This window comes from Rhodnius prolixus, unplaced genomic scaffold (genome assembly GCF_049639745.1).
Source record: "Rhodnius prolixus isolate KJV_2025 unplaced genomic scaffold, Rpr scaffold_27, whole genome shotgun sequence".
Lineage (NCBI taxonomy): Eukaryota > Metazoa > Arthropoda > Insecta > Hemiptera > Reduviidae > Rhodnius > Rhodnius prolixus.
The window spans coordinates 110575-130434 of record NW_027411607.1 but is presented as its reverse complement, the minus strand read 5'-3'; the positions used below and the strand labels follow the sequence as shown (position 1 = coordinate 130434).

The following is a 19860-nucleotide window of genomic DNA, read 5'->3' as shown; positions in this document are numbered from 1 at the left end:
TGTGCCATTGGGAAACGGGAAAAATGTACAGCGGTCTGGACTGATATCCTATCTTTTAGTTAAAACACATACATATTTTGATTATTAACCTTTTATTTAGCAAGCGCCAGGTCATGGTGTAGCGCTCCGCCCCCCAAATCTTTTACCATCAAATATGCTTGTAAATAAAGATGAAATAAAGCATATATATACATATATGTAGGAAAGAAGAGAGTAGGTAATAAATAACAAGAAAGAAAGAAAGAAAAACAAGGAATCACTGATGATACAATAATATAATTTAATCGCCTTTACAGCTTTTCGTCTTAAACACACATTAAATCTGACACATTTAACACCTGGAAAAATAATATAGACAAAACAATATCTTTTTCCATTGCCATCAATATAAATATTGCTATGAAATAGTATTTAAATAAAATAAATTTATAAGAAGGTGCTTCCACTGATTTCTATTCCACAGATCGGCCGTCCTGCGGATCGCACGCCTCGAACGATCGGTCTTGCACATGCCAGCCTCAATCTTCTCCTTTCTCTTTTTACATCATCTACTTCCATTTAATCACCTTCTTCTCCATCATTTTCGTCATCCCCAACGTCTCCGTCATCCACTTCGCCATCCTCTTCTCCTTCACCATCATATAGATCTTTCCCCTCGACCTTAATAAACCTTGACCCTAATAACAAACTGCCCAGTTTGGACGTTTGACCGAATTGGGTCCTCCGCACCGACACTCCCTCTCTAACCTCGTGAACAGTAGCCTATTTCCTCTTCCGGTCGCAAGTACGCCTCTTTTCTTCTTGCCCTTGTTCAATATTTGCTTTTGCTGAAGCTCACAACTCTTCCCTCTCGGGTCCTAATCTTTCCCGTTCCAACCGTAACAGTTCGACTCGTTCACATTCCAATCTCTCTCTTTCTATTCTTAAAGCTTCATCCCGCTGTCTCATTTCTATTATTCTCTGTCGATCTCTTTCTTCATGACGTCGTCGTTCTTCTTCACGCAAAGCTCGCTCCTTTTCTCTTCGCCGTTGACTTTTTCTAACGGTCTTCTTCCTATTTCGTGTTTCTATTTTCTTTCCTCTCTTGGTTTCTTCTGCACCGCTTTTCTCTATAGATACTTCTTCGTAGCCCAGCAAATCAATTTGCAAAACGCTGGGAATCGTTTCGACGGCACTAAATTTCACCTCTCCTTTCACAATGGTAACTACCTCTTGGGTCAAAAATTCCCTACCTAAAACAATGTCGACTTTCAGACAGCAACTAGGCACAACGTGAAATTTTGAATTGTATTTCTTTCCATCAATATGAAATTCGGTATCAAATGCTCCATACGTTTCAATACTGCCAACTATACCTCTCAACTTCATTTTTTTGCAGTCAATTTACTTTTATCCGCAGCTTTGAAATAGGCCTCTGATCCTATCAAATTGGCGTCACTGCCGGTATCTACTAGAGCTTGAAATTCTACCTCCGCGATCTTCACTGCTTTCATCATCGTCTTATCTGAAAAATCATCGTTGATTGTCCTGGCGTTCGCCTCAGAGATCTCGGAAATCTGATTAGAACTCTCACTTTTTTGGGATGGGCGATTAAAATTACATGCTGTAGCGACATGTCCAAATCGATTACATCGATAGCATTTTGTTCCTTGGCCTTGGGGCGGACAGCTATTAGCTTTATGCCCCTTCCGACCACAATTATAACAACAAACTATTTCATTTGCTTTTTTTCCCATCTCGTATCTGTTTTCAGGTTTGTCGCCTTGTTTCCTTCTTTCCTAGGGTATTCTCTACCTCCGTCACCTTCGTCTGAATTACAATTAGAGTATCTCTTTATAGTGCAGTAAATTTCCAACTTCTCCTTAATCTCCTGGTAAGGTTTGGCGCCATACAAACTAGCTTTATTAAATCCTTCGTCCGGTTTGCCATTTATAGTATACTGGATTAATACTTCCTCTTCAATGTCACCTCTAGAGGCTATCTCCTTCATTACCAAAGCATATTCCTGCGCCGGCTCATCTCTTTTCTTCCTTCTAGTTCGCAACATCTGATGAAGGTCTGCACTGTTTACTTTTCGACCGTATTTCCTCGTAAGGAGTTCTTTCAATTTTGCCCAGGTGGTTATTACTTTCTCCGGCTGAACTTGTAGCTTATCAAGACCTCGGAGTGACCTTTTTGCGAATGTTAGCTTCTGAAAGTCATCTAGACCTGCCATTTCGGCTACCTCCTCGAAATCGGAGATCCATTTTCCACTGGATAATTGTCGTTGGCACTGAACGTGCGAATGGACTCCTCCAAGTCTCTAAAGGATAGAGTCAACTCAGGTCTGTTGAATAGTCTGTGGTATGGTTGCTCACTTCTTACTGGATAAGATCTAACATCAGCTTCGGCGTCAATAACCGCAGGTAATTCATTATCCCGGGAAAACTCTCCCTCCTCATCATTTTCCTCGCTGGATATAGCCACTTCTTTTATTTTTGTGAGAAACTGACAGATTCGCTTGCTGATGGCATCCGCATCACCATCAAAGTCAAAATCTAAAATATTACAAATCGCTACTAAATCTGCAAGAGAGCATTTCTAACTAATATGTCTGGCCTTTTTTCGAATTTCTCGGAATTCTCACCAAATTGAAATCTTTCAAACGCTTTTAAATTCCGTCTTACCCATCTGGAGTCGGCCACAGCATCAAAAATGGCAGCATGAAGAGCTTTCACTGCCGAAATGCGCCCATTGGCAATGTTGGTTGCCACATTATCGATGTCACCTAAAGCCACCATTCTAAATTAACAATAACGTAAATAAACAAACAAAGTCTTGAAAGTCCACAACAAAACAGTTCTCAATAAAAGTTTCTTACTTCACCGGACGCACGAGTAGTATCCCTCTTCTGATGTAGGAAAGAAGAGAGTAGATAATAATCAACAAGAAAGAAAGAAAGAACAACAAGAAATCACTGATGATACAATAATATATTTTCTCGCCTTTACACCTTTTCCGTCTTAAACTCACATTAAATCTGATATATTTTTAACGCCTGGAAAAATACTATAGACAAAACAATATCTTTTTCCATTGCCATCAATATAAATATTTCCATTAACTAGTATTTTAAATAAAATAAATTTATCAGGGGGTGCCTCCAATGATTTCCATTCCACACACACATATATATATATATATATATATATATATATATATATATATATATTTTAAACCATTTTTTTTTATTAATCATCCTATAATTTTAGCAAGCACAATGTAAAAGATACCGTCACATGCCTCAATATTGTGCCTCTCTCTCTTTCTAGCTCTCACAGAAGAGGAGGACTAAAACAAGAGGGGTATGTCTTGTGACGTAGGACTTGCGTTCCTTGTGACGTAGGAGATATGCTTGGTAATGGGAAAGGACAAACATGTGACGTAGACGTTAGAAATGCGTTCCTTGTGACGTAGGAGATTTGCATGGTCATGGGACAGGACAAACATGTGACGAACACGTGAGCACGATCACCCCTCATCCATTTGGACGGCATGCGGGGTATGCCTTGTGACGTAGGACTTGCGTTCCTTGTGACGTAGGAGATGCGCTACAAGGAAAATTCCACTATTATTTTGCATCATTGTGACGTATTGTGTCGTGGTGTTGACGTCAAACCCTATCCCCTCATCCATTTGGACCACAAAGTTAGGATAAGGGGTATGTCTTGTGACGTCATTATGACGTCATGATGATGCAGGGGGCGTCATCAATTCCGGCGCAAAAATCCATCTCAGAATCGGGGAAACTATACTACTTACTTGCCCTATATTCTAAGAAAAATTTGGGGATTTTATCTTTTATAGAAAAATTGAAAAAAAATTGTCAAAGTTGGGTGATTTTCAACGTTCCGCTTTTTCGTGCAGTTTTTGTCGATCAACCCTTATACAACTGTCCTACCAGACGGTTTTAACAAGAGATGGGTTGAATAGATAGATAGTGTTTTACTTACAAATTTACAAAATCAAACAAAAATTCAATATACACCTACACACTATAGACAATGGACATTTGTCCGTCTACCAAGTTAACGTCATAAAACCATGGTTATTGTAATTTACACAGAATGCTGCTAAACAATGACGGGCACTTGTTAGTTCTTTGAAGTTGTCTGACGTTGTCTGTTCTTTCAGCTCGTTCGTTGAAGTGTCCAATTCATTTCGTTCGGTCACTTAGTGTATTCTTTTTTGGGTGAAATGCCACGAACATCGGCCTCAAACAAACAACTGGTTGCTAAATATCTTCGCGAGTTCCCAGCAGAATTTTTTCGAAGTGATGGAGACATTTTGTACTGCACAGCTTGTGACAAGCGCGTTTCTTGCTCTCAACGTTCCCAAGTCACCCAACATATTGCCACCGGATCGCACATAGAGAATAAAAACAGAAAGAAAGAGAGGACGTCCTATCAAGCCTACATCTCCATCATCAAGTAAGTCTACTCTGAATACAGATCTGGGTCGGGCTTTGGTTAGAGCAGATATCCCTTTCTACAAACTTAAAAATCCTCATTTCAAAGGATTCTAAGAGACCTATATTGGGAAAAAATGCCTGACGAAAGCTGTTTGGTCCCCGCAAGGTTGAGGCCCCCTGGGTCGGTTTTTTGTGTCAGTACCGGTCCTCAGTTGTAGCATTGGTGTTCTGGAGAGAGTGGAGTGGGTGGCCGGTGCTGTAGAGCTGGCCAGTTCCCCCTTGACTGTGAATAAGGAAAAAAGGCGTGTTAGCTTCTCTGGCAAAACGTAAGAATTGTGATTGTCTGTGCTTCCGGCCATATTGTGGCGTCGGTTAGATACGCAAAACCTTTTGTGACTGTATTAAGAACATTGTCAGCGGGCATTGGATGGTTGTATATAATTCAAAAAGCCATTGTACTTTTGAGGAAATTAACATTTGTAAGTTTTATACTTATCATTATTAATCAGAATTGTCTGACACCTCCGTCTGGGGTTCTCATGGTTTTGTTCCTCGATTTATGCTTTGAGACCTTGCATGGTCATTATAATTGCCTTGAGCACTGCTTACACGTTTTTAAATTGTCTAGAATTGTATCCTCTACTCCAGTTCCAGTATTGTTCAGGAACTGCGTCTTATTTGTCTTGGACATATTATTGTGAACAGTTTGTCTATATTATTATTCAGTTATATATATATTGTTAATAGCCCTGTCCCTATTTTTATTTAGATATATATTGCATATTATTTGTCTTGGACATATTATTGTGAACAGTTTGTCTATATTATTATTCATTTATACAAAGAGGCAAAGATTTTGAATCGAACGACAATTCATTCATGTAAATCGGTTCACTCATTGATAATTTTAACGATTGCAGTACTTCCTCTTAGTACGTGTAAGAGCATGATGGCACTTCACAGCCACGTAGAGGAGCTTTGATCACTTCTTCATGCTAAATTTTATCAAAATCGGACTAAGCGTTATAGAAATATTGGTAATAATAGTTTTAGAAAGGGCCTTACCTGGGTGGGGCAAACTCCCCTCCTTATGAGGCACAGCGTCGAGACTTTTAAAGAGCAAATCTGTACAAAATTTCGATTCGAATGACACTTCATTCATGAAAATCGGTTCACGTTTCGATAATTTGAAACAATTGCTATACTTCCCCTTAACAAGTGTAAGAGCAGATCGTCGTTTTAATGTTACGTAGGGGAGCCTTAACCCTGTCATCCTACCAAATTTTATCAAAATCGGGCTATGATTTACAGAGTAATTAATGATAATAATTTTGGAGGGGGCCTTACATAAAAGGGGCTAACTCCTCTCCCTTTCCATGTACAGCGTCGAAACCCCCAAAAGGCACATCTACATAAAATTCCGAATCGAATGATACCTCATTCATGAAAATCGGTTCACGCGTTTAGGCGCTACGTTGTTTACAAAAAAGGTAACAACAACAACAAGAAGAAGAAGAACAAGAACAAGAACAATTTTTGAAAATGCCGTTTTTGCTCATTTTCAGCATCTTTTTTCTCAAAATCTATCAAATCTAGGTTGTTGCAAAAAAATTACAGTCATAAAGGAGGATTTGCCCTATATTATGAAGAAAATTTGGGAATTTTATCTTTTATAGAAAAAGAGAAAAAAATTGTCAAAGTTGGGTGTTTTTCAACGTTACGCTTTTTCGTGCAGTTTTTGATGATCAACCCTTATACAACTGTCCTACCGGACAGTTTTAATATATACGAGGTGTGTTCAAAAAGTAACGGGAATTTTTAAATTTCGCGGGTTTGGAGAGTCTGATTGTAAAATTTTTTTTTTTATTATGTTGGTACACATGCCCCTGAAGTACGATAAAATTTTCAGTAATATTTATTGTTTACTTCTTAAGTGGCAGCCGTTAAGGTTAGACGTGTTTTTCGAGCTTGGCGATTTTTGTTTGTTAAAAAAAATGGATCAAAGAATTTGTATTAAATTTTGCGTAAAAAATGAAATAAAGTGTGTGAAATGTTAATAAAGGCATAAAAAAAAAATTTTACAATCAGACTCTCCAAACCCGCGAAATTTAAAAATTCCCGTTACTTTTTGAACACACCTCGTATATATTAAAACTGTCCGGTATGGTGAGTCTGCTATGAGTAAAACAAGGATTTACGAGTGGTATAAGCGTTTCCAAGATGGCCGCGAAAACGTTGAAGATGACGAACGACCTGGACGTCCAAGCACATCAACAACCAATGAAAACGTGAAAAAAGTGAAAGAAATGGTTATGAACGATCGCCGAATCACAATCAGAGAAGTCGCTGATGATGTTGCCATATCAATTGGCTCATGCCATGAAATTTTTTCGAATGTTTTGGGTATGAAACGTGTGGCAGCAAAATTTGTTCCAAAATTGTTGAATTTCGAACAAAAACAGCGGAGAATGGAAGTTGCTCAAGAGTCACTCAATGAAGTCGACAACGATGCGGATCTACTGAAACGTGTTATAACAGGTGACGAAACATGGGTTTACGGATATGATGTCGAAACTAAGGCTCAATCGTCCCAGTGGAGGCATTCTGGATCGCCAAGACCGAAAAAGGCTCGACAAGTGCGGTCGAATGTGAAGGTTATGCTCACTGTGTTCTTCGATTTTAATGGCATAGTGCATCATGAATTCTTGCCACAAGGTGAAACAATCAATAAGGAGTACTACCTACAAGTTCAACGCCGTTTGCGTGAAGCAATCCGAAAAAAAACGCCCGGATTTGTGGCAAAACAATTCATGGATTTTGCACCACGATAATGCACCTGCTCACACTTCATGGCTTGTTCGTGAATTTTTGGCCAAAAACAAAACTTTAACGATGCCCCAGCCTCCATATTCGCCAGACATGGCTCCATGTGACTTTTTTCTATTTCCAAACATAAAGAGAACATTAAAAGGCCGTCGTTTTACAAGCATAGATGACATTAAAAGCGAATCGCTGAAAGAGCTGAAAGCTATCACAAAGATCGAGTTTCAGAAGTGTTTCGAGGATTGGAAAAAGCGCTGGCACAAGTGTATTGTATGCGAAGGGGACTAATTTGAAGGCGACAATATTAATGTAGATGAATAAATAAATATTTTTTTCAAAAAACGAAAATTCCCGTTACTTTTTGAACACACCTCGTATATTGTTAATAGCCCTGTCCCTATTTTTATTTAGATATATTATTTGTCTCGGACATATTATTGTGAACAGTTTGTCTATATTATTATTCATTTATATATATATATATTGTTAATAGCCCTGTCCCTCTTAGTAATTAGTCATTTATTGCGTTTCATTTGTCTTGGACATAATTGTGAATATCCTTTGTTTATTATTAATCACGTATTGTTAAAAGCCTTGTTACTATAATTCAGCACATATATATGTATATCTCTTTAACAAAAACTTACAGTTTAAAAAGTTAAGTATAAGGGTTGATTAAACGCCAAAAGGTACACAAATCAGAAAGTACCCAACATTTCATTAATACTTCATTGATATTATTTTAAGTAATTTTACTACATTAATTTTCATTAATATTTTTCTGAATTTATTAGATGTTTCACAGACCCTTATGCTGGCCATTTCAATCTACAAAATATTTGTTCAAGTAGAACACCATTTAACTTAGATTGACTGTAATATCTAATCAACAAACTATTAATCCCAGGTTAAAAAGAAAAACTATTAAAAAACAAAAAAAAAAAATGCTGAAAAATTCAAAAACTTTTTTAAAAAAAAATGCTTACACCAACATTCATGAATGATTTCATTTATTTATTTTTATTTTTAAATTCGATTAAAGTAATTGTTACTTTATGTAGTAGTCAAAAGTTTATAATAATAGGTAATAATTAATCTGGCTTTATCGCAAATAATATAGTTTTCTTCAATTACATTCTCAATCTAGGTATTCTTCCCACAGTATTATATATTTGGAATATAAGTGTCGCGTATTACTACGCGAATTTATAAACAAGGGACACCAGCGGGGGGACTCCCAATTTTTCTATACATACGATTGACTGGCCACACTGTTCAGTAGGCAGTGCTGAGTTCAACACCCCTGGCGGCTAGTATTAGTAGTCATCTATCGTAATTCGTCATTGCTCTATCAACTTTTTAACTGTGTGCTTGTACAGTACAGCCTTTTTTCAACTGGACCGGAACGCCATCTTGCCTTCTATCAGCACATGTCTGCCTTTTGATCATTTATCATTTATCTGCCCTAGACGGCCTTTTTTGTGGCAGTGGTGGTTCCTTTTATACTGTGCCATTCAACTTAGTAAGCAGCTTTATTCCAATTCGCTTCAAATAGTGGATTAACAGGTGAATCAATTCGTCAATCGGTAAGTCAGCCTATTTTATCCTTTACATCCTCCTTACCCCTGGGGTATTATTCTTATTACTATTATCATTATTATTGTTCCTTCTACCTGGGAGTGGTCTGACTTGCTGGCGGATGTTTATTCACTCTTTTACATCATTCATCAACTTACGCTACACTTCTGCTGCTTCACCTAATTATTCGGCACTACCTACAATTTGTGAGCACTGTTTTACACGCATCCAGTGTGCGTCCAGTTAATCTCAGCCTCCTTCTTAGCGCTGATTCAGGGTAGCCTCGTCTTCAAGGTATTTCCCACTTTATATTTGTTATTTACTATCAAAGGTGATTTAAGGGCCTTTTAACATTTATCCTCTCTTTTATACTTTTTGCTCTGATCTTTTCCATAGGCCAGAGCTGGTCCTCCACTTCATAGGAAACCGGATTGTGGGGGCTTGCCTCTACGTCTGCCGTTTTCATTCATTCACACCAGCACCTTGGATCTGCATGGGCTTCGACAGCTTAATCCAGTCCATTACCAGTGCGCCTGACATCGGCGTTGCCGGCTGAAGACTGGGTTTTGGGGTATCATCACCAAAAGGGATGTAGTGAAGAGAAATAAATGCATGGTCGTTGTAAACACTAAAAGACTAGTTCTTATTTTTCGACCACCTGATTCCTGATCTTCAGCAAGTGGGTATTTCCCGTTTAAATACTCCACATTTACTACCAGAGGGTAATCTTTACTTGTATTCTGGGCCGTTTTCGACTGGTATTTACTACCAGAGGATAATCTTTACTTACATTCTGGGCCGTTTTCGACTGGTATTTACTACCAGAGGATTTTCGTTAATCTTTATTTGCATTCTGGGCCGTTTCAAATTGGTTTCATCATTACTATAGAGGACATACTTCATTTCCGTTCTGGGCTCTCTTCCTTCTGGCTACATCCGGTAAGGAATTTTACAATTTCCCTTTAAATCATCTTTATTTTACACGTGTCTGGTGACCACAATCACAGGGATTTACGACCCCTTTGCTTGAGTGTCGCTTGCATTGAATACAGTGTTACCATCACTGTTTAATCTAGCCCTGTCTAGTATTGTTATCGGCTTATTGCCTGTGTGTATTAAGGAGTGTGGATAAGCACCAACTTAGCGTGCACCCCCTTAGCACCTACTTCCGGTCTTGGGTAACCACTTGACTCTTTGAGTTTACTTTTATACATTGCCTTGTATTTCATTTTGTATTTTGTATACTTACATGCTTCTATGCTTCTAGATACCTTTTATTATACTTAAATTGTGTATACCTTACTTTATATTTTTTGTCTTGATTGTATACTCACATGCTTCTATGCTTCTAGATACATTTTATTATACTTAAATTGAAGTTGTGATCCACATTTTATTATACTTAATTGAAGTTGTGATCCACATTTGCACATCTTGGTATGCTTGTTACTTCGTAGGGTAAGTGTGCCTTTTACTTTACTATTTGAATTGTTTGTTAACTTTTGTGCTCTAGTGACTTCCTTTGATTCAACATGTCACCCCATTTGTCTGCCAAGGCATTTAATCGCATATGCCGATTAGCTATTCGCGGTTATAATCAAATTCAAGCAGAAATTGATAGGTTTTCGCAGTCCATTTCTACCCCCGTGACTGAGTATCAAGCCCTTTTAGATGCTCTTCAAAATGATCACAATAATGTCAAAGGGGAGCTCACTCCTTATCGGGAGTTAACTGAGGCCTTGCCTGACCTTACCCTTGAGATTCTCGACCAACAGTTGGAGGCTGTTGGCGATTGTTACACAGGGCTTGTGCGACGACTATCCTCATTAATTCGAGTTTCCTCATTACCGACGAGCTCTACTAGGCTTAGCATTGATCCTCAAGACATTAACACTACTATGTCTACTGCACCTTCTTCTATTAACACCTCTAATGCTTTTTATCCGGTGCAGTCAATACCTAAATTCTCTGGGAGACCTTCGGATTGGCGCGGGTTTATTTCCCGTTTCGAATCCATTATCGATACGAGTAACCAACTAAATTCAATTCAAAAGTTTCAATTTCTTTATGATGGTCTGGATTCCAATTCACAAACCTTAATCTCGCATTTGGATTTCACACCTGAAATGTACCCAGTAGCTTTGAATATCTTAAAGAAGCGTTATGATGATCCTCAGGGCATCATTGATTATCATGCTAACGGATTTGTTGGCCTTTCTAAACCGGGCTCCTCCTTTAAGGACTTTGCCACATTTGTGGACACTTTAAATGTACACTATCGTGCACTGGCGGCTCTGCCCCAGGTTGATGAACATCAAGCCATTATAGTTTCACTACTGGTCTCGAAATTTGATCCAGCCACCTTACATGAATATAAAAAATATCGGCGGAGAGTTGCACAAAATAACTTCACGGTTACAGTCAACCAACTCCTCGAGTTTCTAGATCAAAGCTTGAAGGAGAGACAGTTGGACGTCTCTCACCCAACTGCAACTTCAACTCCGACTCCCAGATCAAACTATAAGCCTAAGCCTAGATTCAACCAGTCTAAATTTAAGGCGCCTGTCTATGCGGCCGAACCATTAGACTTAACATATACTTGCAACTTTTGCAATCAAGCTTCACACATTATATTTAATTGTGAAGACTTTAAAGCCAAGTCACCCCGCGAGCGTTACAATTTCATTAAATCCAAGAACCTTTGCATTAATTGTTTGCGGAACCACTCCATTTCCCAATGCACTAATCGCGCGAAATGCAAAAGGTGTGGGAAGCCTCACCATACTCTCTTACATTTTGGAACTTCTCCCACGAAGAGAGTTGAATCTCCTAAACCCAAGTCTCCTCCTTCGAGGCCTGGTAATACTACACCACCCGGAACTTCTAGAGCTCCTCAGCCTGAATCATCACCACCTACAGTGTCAGTGACTGTACCAGCCCATGTTGCTGCTACGACTGTGCCCACTAAGCGGCAGTCACTCTTACTCGCGACCACACTCGTCCGCATTCAAACATCCCCGCACTCCTATTTGGTGCTTAGGGGAATTTTAGACACCGCAGCTGGAGCCTCTTTCTTAACTGATCGTTGCGTACAGAGATTAGGATGTCGGCGTTGGCATTCTCCAATTTCTTTTTCCGGGATAGGCAATACTACCGCAACAAATAAGGGCGTCTGCTCCCTTGATATTGCTACTATAGGTGGTTCCATCCTTGCACCTCAACACCCATTTATCATTTTAGATAAAATAGCAGTCACAACTCCTACTGTTGAAGTAAATGCTTCAGTACGTGAAGCAGCCAAACATTTGGTTTTAGCCGATCCCTCTTTTGATAAACCTTCTAGGATCGATTGCATTTTAGGCTCCAATTTAGCCTCTTTGTTATTTGGTCAAGGCTCTCCTATCACGTTAGGAACGGATATGCCAGTAGCGGTACCTTCTCCGTTTGGCTATATTCTCTTGGGATCAGCCCCAGTGGCGACTTCTCCTTCTTCGGGGTCTGCTTCAAACCCCATTACTTCAACTTCTTCTGCCGTAGCCGCATGCTGCGCAGCACCCGGCAATGAGTTACATGCCCTTGTAGAGAACTTTTGGCGGGCTGAAGATTCACCCCCAGTTTCTCCTGCACCTTCTCCACAGGAACAGCTGTGCGAGCAATTTTACCGCGACACCACTACACGTGATGCCTCCGGTCGGTATCAGGTTAGATTACCTTTCATTAATAAGGATCCTTCCGTAGTGGCCAACTCATATGCTGCCGCGTACTCACGCTTTTGCGCCTTGGAACGAAAGTTTAAAACAGATCCTAACTTTCAGAAACTATATATTGAATTTATGCAAGACTATCTTGACCAAAACCATATGCAATTAGCTGATGGACCTGTCTCTTACTATATTCCCCATCATGGGATTTTCAAGAATCATGGGGACAACCCCAAGATTCGCGTCGTCTTCGACGCCTCCGCTAAAACCCCTAGTGGTACTTCATTAAACGATCTTTTGTTTGCTGGTCCTAAATTGCACCCTCTTTTATCCGATATAATTTCATTGTTCAGACAATATCCATTTGTCTTTTCCTGTGATATTAGGCAAATGTTTCGCCAAATATCTATGCATTACGAGGACAGACAGTTCCAATGCATTTTATGGCGGTCATCTCCAGACCAGCCTATACGCACTTATTACTTAAACACTGTTACATACGGCACAAGATCAGCTCCTTATCTGGCACTCCGTACACTGGCTCAGCTTGCCGATGATGAGAAAACAAATTTTCCTGAGGGAGCTGCTGCTTTAAAAAGAAACATATTTGTCGATGACGTTGCCGTGGGTGCGTACTCCCTGACAGCAGCTATACGTCTGCGTAATCAACTTATTGCGCTATTACACTCTGGAGGCTTTGACCTCCGTAAATGGGTTGCTAACCACCCTTCCCTACTTATGGGAATCCCGTTGGAGCACCACGTTGCTTCCACTTCTTTCAGCACCACTTCAGCGTGCTCTATTTCTTTATTGGGCGCATTATGGAACCCTACTACGGATTCCTTTAGCATTCGGCTTGACATCAAGTCCAGCCCCAGTGGCACTGTTACCAAACGTTTGGTACTCTCTTTTATAGCCCAAATTTTTGACGTATGCGGTTGGCTTGCACCCTTTACATTTAACTTAAAGGCCTTCTTACAAGCCTTATGGAGACAGTCTCTCCAATGGGACACTCCTTTGCCAGAGCAACTTGCCTCTCAATGGCAATCTCTTATTCATGATTTTTCTACTTTGGAGCAGGCAACATTACCTCGCCCATTCACGCCCACTGCGGCTACTACTTCCTACATCCTTCATGGATTCTCTGATGCCTCAGCACGAGGTTATTCAGCTGTTTTATACTTGGTTGGGGTGGAATCGAGCTCACCTCCAGCTCTTTTATGCGCTAAAACGCGCGTTGCTCCTTTACACACTTTAACTATTCCACGATTGGAACTGTGTGGAGCTCATTTGTTCGCATCACTTGCCGCTCATTACTTGAACTTATTTTCTTCTATTCTTACTATCACAAGTGTCCACCTCTGGACCGATTCGCAGATCGTTCTGCATTGGGTACAATTACCTCCTTATAAGTTCAAGGTTTATGTTTCAAATCGGGTATCCCAGATTCAAGATTGGGTTCCCACTGCCACTTGGCATTATGTACCCACTAAGGACAATCCAGCGGACATTGCCTCTAGAGGTTGCAATGCCTCTACACTGCTTAACCATACACTATGGTGGCACGGCCCATCATGGCTGTCTACGCCCTCTTCAAGGCCTAACATTGGCCCTTTGGCTCTTCCGCATTCAGTCTCATCGGAATTTTCACTCCAAGCTGAATGCGCTACTGTAGTTCCGATTCCTCCTGTGCAACTATTTGATCACATTCCATCATGGAGTTCATTACTCCTTGTGATTAAACTTATACTCACTTGGAAGTCCAAAGTCAAGGGGTATCCCCCCCCGGCATTGAGTCATGTGATTACTGCTATTTGTTTCTACATTCAAAGGAGGATTTCGTTTCTAGGGAAACATTTTGACAACAATTTCACTTTTTAGCTCCACAAAGTTTGTAGTTTTTTGTTGGACGAAAAGAATTTTAACTTTAAAATTATTTAGAATAAGGAACTTTGTGGGGTTAGGGAGCTGTTTAAAAAAAAAATTCTCGTTTTTCCGCGCAAAAAAAGTTTTTTTACACTTGAAATTTTTACAATAACAAAGGACTAAACCCAACAGCAAAACTAAAATGGAGGAGAGTAGCGATGGGCTGCCACATGACAGAGGACCACCACCGATACCCTACATCCAAGCGGATAAGTATACTACTAATAATAGTAATACTGACAGTAGCAATAACTCCAATAGTTCGCCTACAGAAAACATTAGCGTAATTCCTAATGCAGGCAAATCAAATAAAAGGTCGCTGGTTCGGGAGGGAACCCCCTTGGACCTAATCCGGGCTCCCAAATTGGGTAAAAATGACGACATGACGAAAAATAGTGGTCATGTTGCCATAGAAACATTACAATTACCGGCTGGAAATAAATTCAAGCCAAATGATAAAGGACCCTACTTCATCTTTGTTGAGGGAAATGAGGGTAACCTGGGAAGTATCCATCGGGTTACTTTTGGCAAATGGATTTACACCGAGGATAATAAACATTCCCATGATATCCTGGATATAAGGTCAGTTGGGAAGAATAGAATGAAAATTGAAACAAGTACCCCCGAGGCAGCAAATTATTTGACAAATAATAATTGTTTTTTTAAAAAAAAATTGAAAGCCTACATTCCGGACCACCTTATTTTTTCAAAAGGTGTCATAAAAGGGATGGAGTCTTCAATATCTGAACAAGAGATTTTGGAGAATATTCAAAGTCAAATCCGAGTAGTTAATGTAAAAAGAATATTCAGAAGGGTAGAAAACAGGCCACTCGAGACCTGCTTTCTGACGTTTGATAGTCAGAGCTTACCGAGATACGTTTCAATGTATGGTGCCAGGTTTAAAGTGGAACCATATGTACCAAATAGAAGACCGTGCGTCAACTGTCTTCGATACGGGCACTCCAGCTCACAATGCAAAGGGCAACCGAGGTGCAGTAAATGTTCTGGTGCTCATAGCATCGAACAATGTGAAATAAACAAAACGGAATGCATCCACTGCCGAGGTAATCATTTGGCTACGGATGCAGCGTGTCCAAAATATAAAGAAGAAAACAAATTGATTAAAGAAAAAGTTACATATGGTACTACATATCTAGGAGGTACCACCTTCGTAGAGGTAACCAAAAGGAACAGATTCGAGTGCTTGTCGGAGGAAGAATTTCCCCCCCTTCCAGATCCCTTACTCCACCCCATAAAACATCAACGACCACGAAAACAAAAGAGGCGGTCAGAGAAGAAAACGCCGATTTTGGGCGAACATCGGGATGTTCCTGAAGGGCCTATTGTGGAAATCGAAGAAGTCAGCCAAAAAAAAGACAAGGATAAAATCAGTATCAAGGATATCCGAAAAACTTTTGCCGCAGTAGATCACCCAGTGGTGGATGTAATCATTGGAGTGATCGATTCATTGAGTAAGGGAGATATTGGTGAAACTACCAAATCCCTAGCACTACTTGTATCCCAATTCTATAAAGGGGAAAAAACTGAGAGTGCTACTCCTTCAAAAGGAGCGCATTCTGCGGGTAACGCGAGAATGCTCACCAAAGAACGAAGGAGTAGTCTGCGGTCTAGTTCGGAAAGAAATGAGAATAGTAAAACAAAAGCATATAACCTTGAACATATGAAGGATACTCCAAAAGTGCCTTTAGGCTGTAAATCTAAGATAATCACACAAAAACATTCTCAATCCTAATGAAAATTTTTCAAATAAATATAAGATCGTACTTAGCCAATAGGGACAGTCTTGATGTCCTGCTGCGCGAGAGGTGCGTCGATGTGGCCATCTTAAGTGAAACATGGTTTAAGTATAACCTAAAATTAGAGTTGCGAAGATATCACGTTGTCAGAGACGATCGTGAGGATGGATATGGTGGAAGTGCCATATTTATCAGTAAAAAATTGCCTTTCGACCCAATAGTGCTGAATAATCCATTGAGGGGCAGAGTTCAGATATGTGGGGCTAAAATCCTATTTAGGAGCGTCAGTATTACGGTCCTTAGCACTTACTGCCGTCCTGGGCATAAAGCCTCAGTAGAGGAATGGAGTAATGTGCTAAATCAGGTTTCGGGTCCTCTTATTCTTGGTGGAGACTTTAATGCGCTTCATCCGATGTGGGGGGGACATCGGGAAAACCTAGAAGGACGAGCTCTAGCAGAGTTAATAGATTCGTACAATCTGTGTACATTAAATGATGGGTCACCCACTATGATTCCCCGACCGGGGGCTCGAGCTCAACCTGTGGATATAACTTTATGTTCTCCGGATCTGATGTCTGAGCTCAGTTGGGAAGTAATACAAGAGCCCTTGGGTTCGGATCACCTGGGAATTCTGGTGAAGTCATTTGATGGGCGGCAGGCAACCTCTGGTGCACGCATTAGGCACCCTAAGGCAGGAGGTTGGAATCTCAGTAAGGCGGATTGGGAAAAGTATCGGATGGTACTGGATTTAAAATTCAGTGCATCGGAATCCACCAGCTGCACTTATGATTATTTGACTCAAGAAATAAGATCAGCGGCCTTAGGATCCATTCCTAGATTCCCACAATGGCTTTATTTAAACCCAAATCGAGCAATCAAGCCTTGGTGGGATGATGATTGCAATAGAGTCAAGCAAGAGTCAGTAATAGCCTACGAAAGCTATAAGAGAGCACCCACCTTGGAAAATTACGTCAATTTAAACAGAAAACTAGCAATCAGTCGTCGGACGTACAAAGAAAAAAAACGAATAATGTGGTACGAATTTTGCAATAGTTTAGATAGACAAACTCCCTCTAACGTCATTTGGAAGCGAATTCGAAGTCTAAAAAAAGGTTACTCTCCCCAAGTAGAAGTCACTGATGATGGCCATTGGGTTGAAGAATTCCATAAATCTCTGACTCCGGACTATGCTAGCCAGTTTATCGACCTATCAAATATCCCAATTGGTGATGAGGACTTGAATCAGCCATTCCAATTGTGGGAATTGAAGTATGCTCTAAAAAAAGGAGGCAGTACATCGCCCGGCCAAGACGGTATTCACTATCAAATGCTACAAAACCTTCCATTTCCGGCCCTTTTGTCGCTCCTTAGAATTATGAACGAAATGTGGGTTGGGGGAGCTATGATTGAAAGTTGGAGAACCCATTTAATATTTCCTCTCTTAAAGCCTGGTAAAGATCCCAACTCGTACCAGTCGTATCGGCCAATTGCTTTATCGTCCTGTGCGTGCAAAACGTATGAACGAATGATAAAGCATAGGTTGGATTGGTGGGTGGAGGAATATAGTAAGCTGGCCCCACATCAGCTGGGTTTTAGAAGGCACCGTGGCACATTAGATTGTCTGGCAGCGTTTGTTAATGAAGTGCACTTAAATAGAACGGAAAACAAACCCTTATTAGCGGCTTTCGTAGATATTCATAAAGCATATGATAACGTAAATATCGCAATACTAAAGGATAAAATGTTGGTAATGCAAGTACCTGGTAGGGTAATAGTAAATATAATTAATATGTTACAACAAAGACAGTTAATTATTAGAAGGGGAGTTTTGGTAACGGGTCCCAGAACAACAGGCATTGGTCTCCCCCAAGGTGCCGTGCTTAGCCCTTTGCTATTTAATATATATACATCTGATTTGAGAGACTGGCTCGTTCCGGAAATCAGGATAGTCCAGTTTGCTGATGATTTCACTGTATACACTGGAGGAAAATCCGAAGAAAATTTGGTAGAAATAATGGGACAGGCCTTGCATGATCTCAATGCATGGTGCAACCACTTGGGTTTTCGCATTTCTGAAAATAAGAGCTCAGTCACCATGTTTAGTAGAAAGCGTCAGAACATTCTTGCTGGCACTATACAGCTAGGGCCGTTTAAAGTTTCGCAATCGCCAATAGTTAAGGTCTTAGGACTTTATGTAGACCACAAATTAACTTGGAGACCTCACATTAAGAGAATAATCCAAAGTTGTGAAAAAGCATTGAATGTGCTTAGATATGTTGCACATGTCACATATGGTACCGACCCAAAAATAGCCCTTCTGCTTTACCGAAATTTAATTTTATCTAAAATAGATTATGGTTGCGGTATTTACGGAGATGCCTGCCAAACTTCACTATCTGGGTTGGACAAGGTCCAGTACAAAGCAATACGCATTTGTCTGGGAGCTATGAGATCAACTCCCACAAATGTTCTCCTTGTGGAGGCTAAAATTATGCCTCTACACATACGTCGAGAATTATTGTTGGGAAAGTTCTTAAGCAAAAGGCTAATTAAGTTTAAGGAAGTTTCCTTGATGAGAGTCTCAGAGCTCTCAGAAGTGGTTCGCTCACACAGGTTTTGGTTAAAAAAGAAAACGCCATTAATGTGTGAAATGTTTAGAGTAACGGAGAAATTGTACTCTGGCCTAGAGGTGTTGCACGCGTCTCCTCGAAGATCTCTTCACTATGAAGTATCTTGTAAAGAATCTCCGTACGTCCATTTAGATTTATATGATAAGGTGAAAGAAGAATGGGGGGATTTAACATACCTAGCTTTTATAGCGCGCATGAGGGAAATCATAATCAACCCTTATTTACTATTTACGGACGGATCAAAATCGGAGCAGGGAGTAGGTTGTGCTGTACTTGACCCGCAAACGGGAAGTTTTCGCCTATACAAGCTCCCTAATAATGCCTCAATATTTACCGCAGAAATCGTAGCGATTTGGAATGCGGTAATCCTGGCGGAACAAATACAAAGTAATGACATAATAGTCATTCTTAGTGATTCTAAAAGTGCACTCCAAAAAATAAAACGTCCGGGCGATGTTTTTGATCCCATAATTATAGAAATTATAAGTCATTTGATTAATGCAATGGGTAGGTTGCATCTGGTTTGGCTGAAAGGGCATGCTGGGATAGTTGATAACGAGAAAGTCGACGTGCTAGCAAAAAGAGCGATCTTGTTAGGGGAACACACTCCAGTGCTCAATTTAGCGGATTTCGAAGGTGCTTTAAGAAAGCGTTGTTATGACGCATGGCAAAAGCTCTACGATCTGGAAAAAGAAATTAAGGGTAAATATTACGCTGATTTACAGCTTAGGATTCCCAACAAGCCATGGTTTGTAGAAGTACTGGAGGGGGGAAGGCAATTTTACACAACAATAATGCGACTGAGGTTCAACCATAACCTCACAAATCCTCATCTGCATAAAATTAAGTTATTAGATAGTCCCAAATGTGATTGCAATAGCGGGGAGGATGGGGACATCGATCACCTCCTCTTCAGATGCAGTAGATATAATAGAAATAGAGACAAGTTCCTAAATGAATTGGCAACACATGTACGATTTCCCTGTAGCGCTAAA

At 40.1% G+C, this 19860-nt stretch overlaps 1 protein-coding gene across 1 annotated transcript; it reads left to right on the top strand.

Annotated features, from left to right (window-relative positions):
- The first annotated feature begins 10383 nt into the window (after positions 1 to 10383).
- Positions 10384 to 14414, top strand: LOC141455116 (uncharacterized). Its single transcript, XM_074129975.1, has 2 exons — positions 10384 to 14286; positions 14385 to 14414. The coding sequence occupies exons 1-2, from the start codon at positions 10384 to 10386 to the stop codon at positions 14412 to 14414; spliced, it is 3933 nt and encodes a 1310-aa protein (XP_073986076.1).
- The last annotated feature ends 5446 nt before the right edge of the window (positions 14415 to 19860 follow it).

Excerpts from the sequence above, each read along its gene's own strand:
- LOC141455116 (XM_074129975.1), top strand. The coding sequence starts at position 10,384 with ATGTCACCCCATTTGTCTGCCAAGGCATTTAATCGCATATGCCGATTA. Across the intron at positions 14,287-14,384 it reads CATGGAGTTCATTACTCCTT|GAGGATTTCGTTTCTAGGGA; the intron begins GTGATTAAACTT and ends CTACATTCAAAG.